The sequence below is a fragment of the Parathielavia appendiculata genome, assembly GCF_033297405.1.
Source record: "Parathielavia appendiculata strain CBS 731.68 unplaced genomic scaffold N657scaffold_2, whole genome shotgun sequence".
Classification (NCBI taxonomy): Eukaryota; Fungi; Ascomycota; class Sordariomycetes; order Sordariales; family Chaetomiaceae; genus Parathielavia; species Parathielavia appendiculata.
In genome coordinates this window covers 1,083,253-1,097,161 of record NW_026944221.1, presented here as the reverse complement: position 1 = coordinate 1,097,161, position 13,909 = coordinate 1,083,253, and the positions used below count along the sequence as shown (strand labels likewise).

The 13,909-nt window shown below is 55.5% G+C and overlaps 5 protein-coding genes across 5 annotated transcripts; 3 read left to right on the top strand and 2 right to left on the bottom strand.

Moving 5' to 3' along the window:
• Window positions 1–1,555: 1,555 nt before the first annotated feature.
• N657DRAFT_564598 (uncharacterized protein) lies at window positions 1,556–1,723 on the top strand (the record flags this gene model as incomplete). Its single annotated transcript, XM_062788293.1, has 1 exon — window positions 1,556–1,723. One exon carries the CDS (start codon window positions 1,556–1,558, stop codon window positions 1,721–1,723), a length of 168 nt encoding a protein of 55 aa, XP_062650822.1.
• A 1,184-nt stretch (window positions 1,724–2,907) lies between these two features.
• N657DRAFT_188068 (uncharacterized protein) lies at window positions 2,908–3,848 on the bottom strand. Its single transcript, XM_062786147.1, has one exon. It carries the CDS (start codon window positions 3,532–3,534, stop codon window positions 3,055–3,057), a length of 480 nt encoding a protein of 159 aa, XP_062650821.1. The 5' UTR covers window positions 3,535–3,848; the 3' UTR covers window positions 2,908–3,054.
• Window positions 3,849–4,770, bottom strand: N657DRAFT_188067 (uncharacterized protein). Its single transcript, XM_062786146.1, has one exon. It carries the CDS (start codon window positions 4,626–4,628, stop codon window positions 4,164–4,166), a length of 465 nt encoding a protein of 154 aa, XP_062650820.1. The 5' UTR covers window positions 4,629–4,770; the 3' UTR covers window positions 3,849–4,163.
• Window positions 4,771–7,188: 2,418 nt separating this feature from the next.
• N657DRAFT_630950 (helicase-like protein) lies at window positions 7,189–11,026 on the top strand (the record flags this gene model as incomplete). The annotated part of the gene is made up of 4 exons (XM_062791020.1): window positions 7,189–10,005; window positions 10,056–10,147; window positions 10,228–10,295; window positions 10,440–11,026. The coding sequence occupies 4 exons, from the start codon at window positions 7,189–7,191 to the stop codon at window positions 11,024–11,026; spliced, it is 3,564 nt and encodes a 1,187-aa protein (XP_062650819.1).
• A 1,736-nt stretch (window positions 11,027–12,762) lies between these two features.
• Window positions 12,763–13,601, top strand: N657DRAFT_630949 (uncharacterized protein; the record flags this gene model as incomplete). The annotated part of the gene is made up of 2 exons (XM_062791019.1): window positions 12,763–13,061; window positions 13,247–13,601. 2 exons carry the CDS (start codon window positions 12,763–12,765, stop codon window positions 13,599–13,601), a joined length of 654 nt encoding a protein of 217 aa, XP_062650818.1.
• Between the last annotated feature and the right edge of the window lie 308 nt (window positions 13,602–13,909).

Below are 13,909 nucleotides of genomic sequence, written 5' to 3'. Positions count from 1 at the left end.
CCTCAGGAGTTTGCAGCCACTCCCCCTCCTGAGCACCAGGCGAGGCGGGGGCCGTTGAGGAGCTCGCCAACAAGGCAATGTCGCATTGATGAGGCGCGAAGCAGATTTACCTCGCAGCACAGCATGCACACGTTGTTCAAGGAGGGTTGTATGCTCGCGAGAAGGGGTCGCAAGGGGTGCAACACTGACCCGTCAAGGTGCCCGCTTCGACGTTGTGCACGGCAAGATGCTCCTCCCTTGGACCCATTGGACACCGTTTCTGACGATGTTGTGCTGGCAGCGTTCCAGGCACCCACGCGGAGCATCTCAGTTGAGCAGCTCCTTAGCCGTCCTACTCAACCCCCCCTTTTCCGTCTGCGCGGTTGCTCCACTAATGAACTATCCGTGTAGAAACGAAGCCGAGTACTTATTCCCATACCCAACTACTCGGCACAGAGGCGTACACACACAACCGCCGAGAAAGGTGCTTTTGCGCCCCACATGGATGCGATCCATCCGAAGATCCAGGATCGAGGCCAGTGCGTCATTCCCTGACGACCATCACTTTGCCAGGTTACACGTGTAGGTTACCACGCATACACAGTACACAGCCCTCCATACGCGGTGCGTCTCTCCCCGTCGTTCCGTTTCTCATGACGCGCCTGGCCACCGCCTGCTATAACTGTCCTTGTAAGCCGCCCTCGGCTTTACCTTACACGCACCCTTTTAATTCTCCCCTGTTCTTTGTTCCTCACTCCTTGGGGTTTCCGTTCCTCCAGTCGGCTACTTTCCCTCCTCATAAGCGTCAACATCCACGTCACTCACCTTCCCAAAGATGACGGCCGCTGATGGGGTTGCTTGAAGCGCGTAAATTACAACGACACCCTCCCGTTCCACGACCACCTGCTTGTTGGTCACCAGCCTTTGTTTGGGGCCGGCTGTTGATAACGGGAGCAATTCACAGTTTGCGGCTTGGGGGTACCTTTGACCATCGGACGGGTCTGATATTGACCTGCGTCTTTGTTTCTCGTTTCCGTCCGGCCGCCACAGCAAACAAATTCCGATGTCCTTCGCGGGATTTATGCTAATGCGCATTGGGCTTACTTATACTTCGCTTTGAATCACACCACGCCTTGCTTTTGCTTTGAGTTTCTCGTCCTAGGTGGGCCCATATCGGTGGTCCCATGTCTGATATAGCCCTTTCTTTCTGTCCCTATTGTACATATAAGTTCGGGCGGGCTACCGGATTCCTCAGCAGCACCAGCCCATCTCATCATCACTTCAGCTCGTCGCCTTCGCCTGACATCATCCCGTTGTTGCATCCCAAATTGGTCTGCCGTACCGACTATCCCGCTGCGAGCCAGAGGTCTTCATCTATATAGCTACCAGTAGGCTTCCCCCTCAGTTGCCCTTTCCTATTGCCAAGAGCCAGCTAGCTAACTTCTGGTTTCAGATACCACCAGCTACAACCACTCTTTCACATATCCGATCTTCATTCCCGTTCTTGACCGGGCAGAATCTGGCAGTCTCCATCCCATTTCGTCCCCAATCAGTCAGCCAGCCCCAGTCGTCCACCATGTGCGACTTCACCAAGAACTACTACATCTACACCTCGTGCGTCGACCCGGGGGCCCACTTCTTCCGCACTTCTGTCGACGGCAGCCCTAAGCGCTCCTGCCCAAAAAGCCCGCATGAGCGCTACATCATGCTGCCCGGCCAGTGCCCGCTCTGCTACGGCGGCTGAACCCCGAGACGGCGCTTCCTCTCCCGTGGATTGGGTCTGCCTGGGGCTGAGTGCTGCTTGTACTATCAAGTACCGGCGGTTTTTTTTTTCCTCGTTGTTCTCTTCCTCGCCCTTCGCAGTTCGGCTTTGATGAACATCGTCGGTCATGGCTGGCTGAAGGGTCGAGAAGTTGGGATAAGTGAAGAATGTGTGGGGAGGGGAGGGACGGACGGAGATTTGCCACCCAAACGGCCAATCAACCTACCAAACCGACAACAGTTCCAACCGGACTTGGGACGGAATTGAGTGAATTACCCTGTGTGTACCCAACAGACGGACAGAGAAGGCAGACCACCAGGGTCTTCCTCACGCCACATTTCACGACTACCTCTTCTCCTGATCTTCAACTCGTTACAATGCGGATCATCGTCCGCCATTTCAGTCTCTACCTGCCACTCTGGGGCAAGGAATCGAATAAACGGGTATCAGGGGTTAACGGTCAAGAACAAACAAAAACTGCACCTTTGTAATGACCAGCTACGAGTTCATGTGTTCCCGCTTGTTTTCTCCCATACAAATCTTGAAACATAGGACGGCGTTCTCTTTGGCAAGCACAAGTTCATATCAGTCCAACTCAGTTCTACTCAGTCCAGCTTATTAATATGCTAAAGACAGCCAGTCGTCATGTATTGAGCGGTAATATACCTCTTAGGAAAGCTTCGGTATATGATGGGAGCCACAACGATGATATTCTGTCGTCGCTTTTCTCTTAGTGTATGACTATCCGAGGTGTCTCCCTCTCAGCTTCTTTGCCTTGTCTGAGTTACGTCTGTACACGGGGACAGGACGGAATGGAACGGCGAAAAAAGCAGGATGATGACTTGCTGAAGATCGGGACACGAGCACGGGCGCGGAATGAGTTGGACCGGGAACTCGGCAAAGAGGAGGCGGGAAGGCGGCGCGGGCAGTGCCGAGACACGTTGTTCGGACCTACCTTGATATGCAGAAGGGGGAGGGCTACAGTTCCTCTGTATTCGTCTGGCTGCCTGTCTGGTTGATTTTGGTTCAAAGGAGACGGGGGTTGGGACGGGAACGGGGCCTGAGCTGCTGTGCCAACCTTGTCGGTGTGCTGTGGGTCAACTGTCCTTGATGGTACATCAGAAGTGAGGTCGCGTAATTGGACAAGGACTCTACTTGGGATCCGGGCGCTGTTTAGTGGGTGTAGGTCCTTGAGCCATGGACGAAAGACAGGCATTATACCCACGTCGATGCACCATGTAATGCTACTCTCTCGTTGTCAAGGCCGTAAGTGTAGATGACATGATCATGTCCAGGTCCTATAGGGAGTGGAATTAGAAGAGTTCTGCACGACTGTTCTTGCCCTGTTTTGTTCCTTTACTCAACCCCCTAATGCCTACGTTGATACTTGCGTCAATCCTGTCCCTCCATTTCCGGAGACGTCGACGTGCATTAGAGGCCTGGCCAAGTGCTGCATGGAATGCCAGCGAAAGTGACTGGAAAGGTCCATTCCGTGTGATACCGACGTATATCCGTGGGTGTGGACATGTTATGCGCAGGTTGCCTAGGCCGTCACAGGGCATGGCATGTATAGCTGCAAGCGGATTGTGGACTTCTTGCCCTGATTCGGCATGTGTCTCATCAGCCCTTGCGCCGGCGGCGATGTGGGAGCACACTGCAAGGGCATGCTTCGACTGTACCCCCCCAGCGATGAGAGTCACTGCTCCACCAGTTGACATGGCTGCGGGTCCCTCTGGAGGTAGACCACTTGGAGTCCAATAGGTGTGCCAACCATGGCCCACACAGCAGCCCATGTGCACGTCCTTCTCTTCGCAGGCGAGGGTCTCCAGGCCGAGCCCATTATTGCATGTCTTGAGCTAACACGAGGAGAGGGAGAGGGCAGTATTTGGAGGAGCCAGGAGGTTAATCACCCACTCGAGTGTCCCCATGATCAGGTTTCTCGGGCCATGGACGGGGAATGATTGGCGGGAGTGAGGCGGACTTTGACCTTGCTGACACCCTCGGAGGCTCAAGTCCGTGGACAGTGTGGCTGCCGCAACCGTGCCTAGTTCGTCAGACCTTGTCCGACTAGGTGAGTCCAATATCGCTGTAAATTGTGCCTGGTCTCTAATGTGGTCAGCAGCTCGGACGTCAGGCCAGTCACAGACCACCGAGACGGCGCAATCACTGGCGTAATCTGTGCCACAAAAGGCACAGGTGGACTCGCCAAGTCGTGAGGGAGTAACCAGACTTGCGGTTGGCGTGGCTCAGCGGCGGCCGCTGGGGAGGCGGCTCGAGCGGATGCAGGAGGAGGATGGAATTGTGGAAAGGACTCTCGCTTCTCGCCCTCAGCCGACCAGATCCATCCCGACGAGGGCCCCGGGGGGGGGGCAAACGATAGGATTAGCCCCGTCGATGATGGCACCATGGTGAGTTGGAAGCACTATCCAAGCCCCGCGGCAGGCCGTTGGCTATGGCAGCAGCTGACTCGCCTGGACGGGCGCCCAAGGGTGCGACCGGAGAGGTAGCATAACAGCGCTAAGCTATAGCCTGGCCGACTGACCACGTTCTCCTCACGTCTTGCTGCTTGCGCCTTCCCTTCCCCACTTGAAGACAGGATCGGCTTCTTAGAGATAGTGTGTAGCCTGCGCGGCACCCTGGGACTCGTGGCCGGCTTGCAGGATCTTACTCCATTCAGTTCCAACTGAGGGGGTATCTCTAGCCAGCGCGACAAGCCGCGGCGCAGGTAAAGAAACGGACGGTATAACAGGCAGCTTCGAGGTCGGGAGGCCGTGCTTTCGTCGATTCGTTTTATGATGTGGTGCATAAAAAACATCTGCACATCATATCGAAACGGAGAAGAGGGGTCGGCGTTTTGCAGTGTCTGGCGAATCTCCAACCAAGTCATGCACCTGGGAGGAGGGTTGCGGGAATATGGCAATTCCCCAGGGAAAACCGAGAATCGTTCCGCCCTGCACGAGTTGTGGTGTTCCAAGAGGTGCTGGGAGCAAGGGAAGCCGGGCTTTGTTTCCCTCCTCGGCGACCTGATGTGGAACGAGCCATCCACGGTCCCAGGGCCAACAGCAAGGCGCCATATGCGGCACCCTCTTAGCCTGACGACAGGGTATTCAGCAAGCCGTTAGCGGGTAGCTGCAGGTGAGGAAGTTGTGGTGCCCTGATTCCGCAGTGATCTCATCTCGGCGTGATTGGGATCTCTCTTCTCTTTCTGTGTCTTGACAAGAAAAACCGGGGGACCCGCACGATCAAAGCGTTAACCTTTCCACGGCAAAGAACAAGCGGAAAACAACCACGTTTGGTTCCAAAGATGGCAATAATGCGCCGACTGTGATAAACAGAAAGGCGGCAAATGGCATGGTGGAGGGTCGATAGGCAGCGCTCCCCGCAGATCCACCCGCTGCCACGACGGGAGGCTAGCATGGACGGGTATCGGCCGAGTTGGACCCTGAGGCTGATGCGCGATCCGAGGGCTTGACGGGGTTGGGCATTTGGAATTATACTTGTACCGGCAGGGAAATGGGATCCTGGAAACAAGGCTCGAGCACAAGCATGGCCCAGACTGTGCTAGGCTGGTGGAGAGAGATTAGCGAAGAGGCACTGGCTCTTGTATCCGGGCCGTGTTTCTGAGCCGAGGACCTAAGTTCGATCTTGATAAGTCAGACTGGTAGCAGGCATCTGCACAAGCGGGCATACAGCCTCTGCTTCCGGTGACGGTAACCAATGTCGTCTGCAGCCGTCGGGCGGGCAACCCGCAGTGCTGAGGTCCAAAAAGCACGTCCTTCCCCCACACAGCTTGTGAAGGGGTGATTTGCGATTCCATTACTGGCGGATCTTTGGTCCCTTTGGTTATTGAGATGAAGCGAGGCACACTCGTCGGCCACGCCCCTGTCAAAGCACTCAATGCGCAGGGACTCTGCCCGTGACCATCGAGAGGAGAGTGTAAAGGAAACCCGTTTCCGCCCCGCTTGACAAAACGGTAGCAGTAGCAGAAAGGGGAGAATGCATAGCCAAGACGAGAGCACTGACCCCAGCGCCTGAGCAGTCGGTCGATCACTGAGACAAGCACTCCTGTCTGGATCCGGAAAGATGCAGTCGAACATCACGGACCCGTGTTGTGGTCCGGGTCTTGGCGACGCTTGGCATGTCGGAATGCGGGGCCGTCCTGGGCTTTGATGGGAAAGAAAATCACAACTCCATGCGGGTTCGGGGGGTGCCTCGGGATGGAATCACGGCCTCGATGTCCTCTCAGAGTGGGTGCAGGCGCACTTCTTGAGAGATTTCCGAGAAAACGTGGGTGTTGAGAATTCGCCCCATCACCCGTTCATGGTCTGAGATGTCGCTGGTTGAACCGCCTCCCCGTTCCCCGACCTAGGAATTCACGCTCTGACTTGAGTGGACTTCAAGATGGGACGGAGAATGCTGAGAAAAGAAGCCCCGCTAGCCTGCTGCTCCTCTCGTCCGCTTGCTGTCTAGCTGAGAGTGGCTGGCGGAAGCCGCGCTGTGTGTATTTGTGTAGAGATCAGCCGAGCACGCCACAGCACCGAGGATGTGTTTAGCGCAGCGCGCCAGTAATGCGGACGACAGCATCTAGACGGTCGATGACGGGATCCAATCCCTGTTGAAGAGATTTCCCAGTCAGGGCGGCCATCCTCTGGGAGCTTGTCATTGACCCCTTACAAGTGACGATTGTTTGGCTTGTTTGGTGCGGAGCCGATCACTGGTACGACGAGAGAACGAGTTGTGTAAACACGGGGCGCGTCGGGCGCGTCTGTCAGTGGAACGGGGAAAAAGTCGGGATAGCCGTCCCAGTTGTGAGTGTTGTGCGGGCGCTGAGACTCACCGCAGGGTGCCAGTAAGCCGGGGGCCGGAGGAGGGGGGGATGGGGGGGCGGAGATCCTGTATGTACTTGTGATATCGGCTTTGTGTCCAAGTCGTTATCAAATTCCTTGAACTTGAGAACGGTCAACCTGGAAAGTCAATTCGTCTGGTACTTCGGAGGCGTGCCATTGTTCAAGGAAGAGGATTTGATAAGGTTGGCTTGTTAAAGTTGATTTGTTTTGTGGTCATTGCTCGAAGTCCAAGACTCCTCCCATCGACTTGCGGGTTCAAGCAGTTGGTGGCTTTTTGAGGTCGGCTAAGGTCGGTTATATTTTCCTGTGAAGACGGGGGATCAGTTGCAGTGAGAGAAGCTGCAACGAGAGATTGGAAGTTACCCCCCAGACAGTCTCCACCATTCAACCTGAGCCACATGCACCCCGGACTTCTTTCAGCCTCATCTGACAGTTTATCGCTTGGCAGTGGCTTGCTTCACACTCCAGGCAACACTCGGTTGAGGCTCTCGACTCTCGCGATATCGCGACTTACAGATCTATCGCCTCGATAATGGCCGAGTCTCGAGTGCTGCAACGAATAAGCCCTTCGAGTCATTCCTGACTCCGTAACCGGGAACAATGCTCGCGGCGAAGCTTAGTCGCTACGTCGCGGCTGGATGCCTGGTCATCGAGTCGGAAAGCCGACATACTGACGGAATCTGGGCATCGGTAGAGCCAGGGCAGTGGCTTCACTTCGGCCCATTCGAGCATGTGTCTGCGCAGGATAGAAGGATCAACAGCCAGACTGACCATGGCCCACTGACGAATCCCGTCAAAGCCGCCTTCCAGTCTGGCTTTTTGGAGCAAGAGGTCCAAGATTTCCTCATCTATTCCTCCGGATGCCTCGCATCATATGCAGACCTTTTGCGCAAGGGCTGGGTCCACATGAGTCTCAGTGTGAGTCTCGATAATTTTGGATATCCCATCGTTCGAGTCTACCTCCTCCCTGATGACGTCGACAACCGCACCATTTCCCGTTCGGATGCCTCTTTGCGAAAGACGAGACTGGCTCTCCTCGGGCAGCTGGACTTCTCGAGAGATACCTGGCAAGGTCGCCCGAGAAGTGATCGGTCTCCGAGGCCGTGCCTTTTTCACAGCCCGGAGACAACAGCCGACTCACCAGATACCGAGGGCCAATCCCTGCTTCAGATGTTCAACACCATTCCCTCGCCAGACCCAAATCCCGACGACATCCACGACTTCGATGCTCGCGATGCAGCCTACAGGCTAATGAGCAGCGACATACCCGGCCTTATCACCAAATTGTACATTTATCAGCGCCGGTCCGCCGCATTGATGCTCCACCGGGAGACCCAAGGGCAGCAAGTTTTGGATCCGCGTCTTGTGAAAGTAGCAGATCCACTTGGGAGGCCGTGGTATTACGATGCAGTTACCGGCACCTGCCTCCGAGAACCGAGATACTACGACGCGCCTTGCGGCGGAATTCTTGCTGAAGAGATGGGCGCTGGCAAGACGCTCATATGTTTAGCCCTCATTCTGGCCACCAGACATATCCCTTCCGCTGGCCCGGATCATTTACGGACAAATGAGCCAGCAATTCGCCGTCGAATTGGAAGCCTTGCGGATATGGCTGCAGCGTGCATCACTCGCAACTCGGTGCCTTGGAGGTCGGTGTTTGGCGCTCTTGAACCTGGTAGCATAGAGTACCCTCTGTGTGTCGCTGCCATCCATCGCAACCCTGGCGTTTACAGCGTGCCCCCTCCGCCACGTCGTCGGGAAACGCCAGGCCGGCAGTCAACTGTTTCGCCCGCGCCGACACATATCTTTCTCAGCCATTGTTCTCTTGTCATCGTGCCTCCAAACCTCGTACAACAATGGAAGCAGGAGATCGCCAAGCACACCGTCGGTCTGAGGGTCTTCGCCGTTGACAAGAAACAGGATTTACCGCCAGCCACGGAACTTGCGGACTACGACATCATCTTGTTCTCGTCCACGCGCTTTGACAAGATGTGGGAGGACTTGGCTGTCGACCGGAATGGCGCCCAGGTCCTCCGGAACTCTCTAGCACAGATCCACTTCAAGCGCTGCATTGTTGATGAAGGGCACAAGCTAGGCCATGCTACGGCTAGTAGAAAGAGCAACATGCATCACATCATTGACCATCTTCATATCTCCGCGAGGTGGATAGTCACTGGGACTCCGTCCAAGGGCCTCTATGGAGTTGATGACACTCCAAGTCCACACCTCAACAGCGGGCAACGTCAACCCAACAAGCGCCAGGCGAAAACTTCGGCTGATCTTGAGAAGGAGGATTTGAAACGTATCGGCTCGATTGCGATGTTGTACCTGCAGATGCGACCATGGGCTAACCAGTGGACTGAAGCTGGAGATTCTCCGGCGGACTGGAACGTCTATGTGATGCAGCCCCAGCACTCGTCCCGCAGCACCGGCCGGGAAGATTGTCTCAAGAAAACGCTCGAGTCTCTGATCATTCGGCACCGTCTATCCGAGGTCGGAGATCTCTTGCCGACCGTCGACGAGAAGATTGTCTACCTTGACGGTTCCTTTCAGGATCGCCTTGTCCTCAATCTTTTCTCCATGATGATTATCTTCAACGCCGTCCAGTCGCAGCGGGCAGACCAGGATTACTTTTTCCATCCCCGACAGAGAAAAGCGCTTCTTGAACTTGTATCCAACCTCCGACAAGCCAGTTTTTTCGGCGGTTCGTTCTTCTCGCCCCCGCAGATCCTCAAAGCCATCGAAACTGCTGAGGATTTCTCGAAAGAAGGCAGAGTGCCAATAAGTCCCGCAGACGAGGCTCTGTTGCGAGATGCAGTGGAATTCGGCCGACTCGCTGCAAAAAACGACATTAAGCGATGTGCCAACTTGTTCCGCGAAGTCCCTCTCTACGTCAGAAACTTCCCCTGGAACGCGGGCCGCGAATGGTCCCTCGATCTGAAGGACGGTGACCCAATGTGCACAGACTCGCGCATGATCTCTGCGCTGCAGAAATTCCTTCACCCCATGGTCGATGCTCCCGTTTCGCTGCAGATGACATTTGAGAGCGGTCGGTTTGCGGAGCGCGGCCGCGAAGAACGGTCAAAAGAGATTGAGGACCAAGACCCGGAAGCCGAGGAAAAGAACCAGCCGAAGCCCCTTGCTGGAAACACCCAGTTGGGCCAGGATAACAGCAGTCCCAGCAGACGGCGCTCTGCCATCATGGGCAAAGGCTCACTGAAGACGGATGATATGCCTGCGGTTGGGGAAGACCATGGTATCGCCGCACCCCTCGCCCAGGCCCAGCTCATCTCGACAGCCTCCGCAAAGCTCTCCTACTTGGTCGACCAGATTGTGAAGTATCAAGAGTCGGAGCAGATCATCATCTTCTACGAGAACGATAATGTGGCATACTACCTTGCCGGCGTTCTTGAAATAGTGGGTGCTTCTCTTCCTTCCGCATGCAGCTATGCTAACAGCAGACGCAGCTTCAGATCCAGCACCTCATCTACGCCAAAGGCCTGACCCCAGAGCGAAGAGCGCAGTACGTCGCGACCTTCAACCACAACCCCAAGTTCCGGTAAGCATACTGCTCCCCGCTTTCCCTGCAAGAAACCACTCGATACGCTAACCAACAAATGTACCGACCCCTCGCTACAGGGTCCTCCTCATGGACATCACACAAGCCGCCTTCGGGTTGGACATGCAGTCGGCCTCGCGGATCTACTGTAAGTCGAATTCGCGTTCATTCCCCCCCTTTCCAGATGTCGGTCGTCACGGAAGTCGGATTGTCCCCAAAGCAGCATGTTTTTATTTCCGGAATACTCCCCAGTCACGTTAACAGGCAAGAAATGACTGATTATGTCGGACAGTCATCAACCCGGTCCTCAACCCGCAGGTCGAGGCGCAGGCCATCGGCCGCGCCCGCCGCATCAGCCAGAAGAAACCCGTTTCGGTTGAGACGCTCGTGCTGCGCGGGTCCGTCGAGGAGGTCATTGTGCGGCGCCGCGCAGAGATGACGCAGGCCGAGCAGTGGAAGTGCCGGTCGATATTGGACGACAAGTCCATCTATGAGTGGATTCTCAATGCGCGGATCTTACCGATGCCCGATGGCCATGGGGATGGGGATGATGGTGGGCCGGGGCAGATGGCGCTACTGGAGACGCCGCTGTTTCTCTTTGGGCGCGGGTTCGGGAGGGAGCTGGCGCATCCGGATCAGGACCTGGTGGGCGTGAATGAGTCGCCTGTGAGGAAGAAACCGAAGGTGGATGGCGGTGAGATCAGGGTGGTTGTTCCGGAGAGCGCCCGGAAGAGGACTTCTCCTCATTCTTGGTCGGGTACTCCAGTCCGGTCCGCCGTGGGTACGCCAGTCCCTGATGAAGGTGGTGTTGGCGACGGTGGTGTTGCTGCTCCGAAGAAGAGAGCGCGTGTACGGTTTGCTGAGGCGGATGAAAGTTAAATTGGAGTGATGACACTTGTTGGCGACTAGTGGATTATAAGGGGTATATGATGTCTGGTTATGCACCGCTAAGCTGACCATTTGATTTGATAGTCTTCAGTGCTTCAGGTTGAGAGCTGAACAGAAGTCTGTCAAGTACTATACGGAGGGATAGTTTCAAGGAAGCGCCCCAGCGCGCTGCAAGGTGGCTTGCAAACATGTCTTTTTGGTACCTGCCTTGGTCACACTCGGCCGGTATCTATTTAGTGTTGTCACCTGGCCTAGAGAACTCGTACTAGAACGTTTTCCAAGTGGAAGATCCAGCACTAGTATGAAGACTACCTGTAGTCTGGGAAGCTTAGAGGCTATGGAGGTCAGGACTTTGCGGATGTGAGATCCTTGGACTTGGGGTTGTGAGCGTCTTGGCTTGCTAAGGGTTTGGAAATTGAGTGGGATTGAACTTAGAAGATGTCAAGTTCAATTGGAGATGAAGGGTTCAAGGTCTTGCTGTTGAGGGTTGGGGTTGTTCTGCGATCAGTTAAATGCGCATCTCCAGAGGGCACAAGGCAGAAAGTGATCGTTTGTCAAACTAGCCCCTGCATTAATGTCGGAATACGATGCAGTAGTTATTCACCTTGAGTTTAGCATTAAGCACACCTGAATGTCTTTCCAATCCTCTACTGCCCTTTTTCTCCGATCCATACTATGCTCCTTCCACATTTGAGCTCAGTGTTGGGGGATAACTGTGCAAATTCGCCACTGGTTCTGCAGGCAGCGTGCCAGCGTGCATTAGCGCTCCTCCAGCTTGCTGGATACGAGGCCTCGAAGCCGTTTTCTGAGGCCAAATGTCTTGGACATGGAGCTCCCAAGAAAGGGTTTGACAGACTCGCAACATTGTCACCGAATCGCTGGAAAACAAGTGCAGTATACTTGAGCGGCACAACGTGCCATCGAGCCTGCTGGGCTTTCAGCTTGTGCACGGAGCCCCGCCATTTCCGACCCCCGCAGTTCCTTCCTGAACTGATCGTCAGAATCACCCGCTGCCCTGAGCTGACTCTGTGTGGAGTTTTGGACAATACTTTCTGCGAACCGTCTGGTCAGCCTGCCGCAGACTGACACGATGCAGCCCGTTCCCCAGGCCGCCGAGCAGACGACGAAGCTTGTACCCCATACTTCGCGATCGTACTGTGTAGGTAGTAGCAATTTTTAACCTCCCACCGCCCACCGCCCACCCCCACCGCTCTTCGCCTGGCCTTCTTCCTGACTTTCACGGCCGATATCGCCTTGGACGACTGCTATTCAGTTATGAGAGAGCTGGGTGAGCATCCGACACCTTCATGCCGCTGCGCATCGACACTTCGACGTTGTATACCAATCAGCGTGCCCGGCTTCGAGAGGCGCAACGGATTGCCAGCTGAGCATGAGCGTGTAACCCACAGCATCCCGTTCTCGCAGCATTGTTCTGGCGGACGCTGATGCTGGCCGACGCAAGTCGACATAGAACAGAGACGGAGGAGGCAGGCTGTGGGGTTGGCCGAAGAATTAAAACCAGGTTTGGCCCGCCGTATGGATGATCAGTCCATTTGCGAATTTTGTCCACCCACATTCATCCGGCAACTCAAATCGACAAACCGCCAAACTTGACGATCGAAGGATGCGCGGCTGAGACCTCTCTATTTCCGGCCCGATAACCTGGGGTCGACCGCATCGTGGCATCCCTCCACCAAACTAGGCGAGCGTTGGAAGCACCTGAAGCCATGGCTAGCAAGTCGAGCAGCTCGACAGATACCCCGCCGCAAAAGTCGTCATGGCCATGGAGTGGGCGGAAAAGACGGAATAGTGAAACTTCCTTGTCGTCTCTGAGAGAGCTCGTGACCGGAAGGAGGAATTCGCTTTCGGCTGCCGATGCCCCAGAGGTCAATCGTCTTCGGAAGAAGGCGCCTGGCTCCTCGGCCGCCAAACCTCGAGCACCAGAAGACAAGACGGATGTTGAGAAGGTGGCCGCCGCTCCCGCAGGTCCCGGCGATGCGAAGAATAAAAGCAAATCGCAGTCTCGGTGAGCAGGCCTTTTCCTTTCTTCGATGTCCAATTATCCCGTCGATTCCTGCCACCCCGGCGCGCCGATTTCCTTCCCCGGCGGGAGACATTGGTGGAGGAGCGTTGGGAATTAAACTGGGGGATCACCCCTGATCCTTGTTGTGCCCCTGTCATTGCTGCTTCTGGGTTCTGGAAAATCTCCAGATCGGGGAGCCCCCTTTTCCCCGACGAGAACCCCAAGCATCAGTCCGGCGGAACACAAGCTCACAACGCCATGCTTGTGAAACTGGATCTGGCTGCCGTGGATCAGCAGCTCGAACTTTCCTCTAAAGCAAGAGAGAACACTTGCCTGCTCACACCAGTCAGCATCCGCGTGGGAGACCACGCGAGTGCGTACCCAATCTCCACCATTCTCTTCGTGGCGCTATCCCCCGTCCACTCCCACACCAGCTCGTCCAAAGCGGTTAGCCCACCTGGCCAACCCGAACCTTCAAGCAAGCGCCTTGGCGTCACGCTGCCTCGCGATCCCGCCTCGCGCGCCAGACGTTTCTCCTTTTGAGTTGCAGTGCATGCAGAAAACGCATTGACACGGCACCAAGAGCCTCTCGAGGCTGCAGGCAGCACCTCACCTCACTTCTGAGTCAAGCTCCGCTCAGACACACCATAGGAAGCAGCCCGAACTCACTTGTGACTGCCTGCCGCTGTGAGATGCGGCTGAGATCTGCATGTCATTTTAAGAAGCGGACTCCGCCCACAGCATGGTCTCATCGGTACTCCGTACAAGATCTTGGCCCCCCTTTCTCTCTTTTTAGTCTTTTCCTTCTGACCTCCTGAATACCTCTCGGAAAAAGGAGACTCGGCGCTAAT

Bases quoted from the DNA above. Each gene is read 5' to 3' on its own strand.
- N657DRAFT_188068 (XM_062786147.1), bottom strand. From the start codon at position 3,534: ATGGGCTGCTGTGTGGGCCATGGTTGGCACACCTATTGGACTCCAAGT.
- N657DRAFT_188067 (XM_062786146.1), bottom strand. From the start codon at position 4,628: ATGACTTGGTTGGAGATTCGCCAGACACTGCAAAACGCCGACCCCTCT.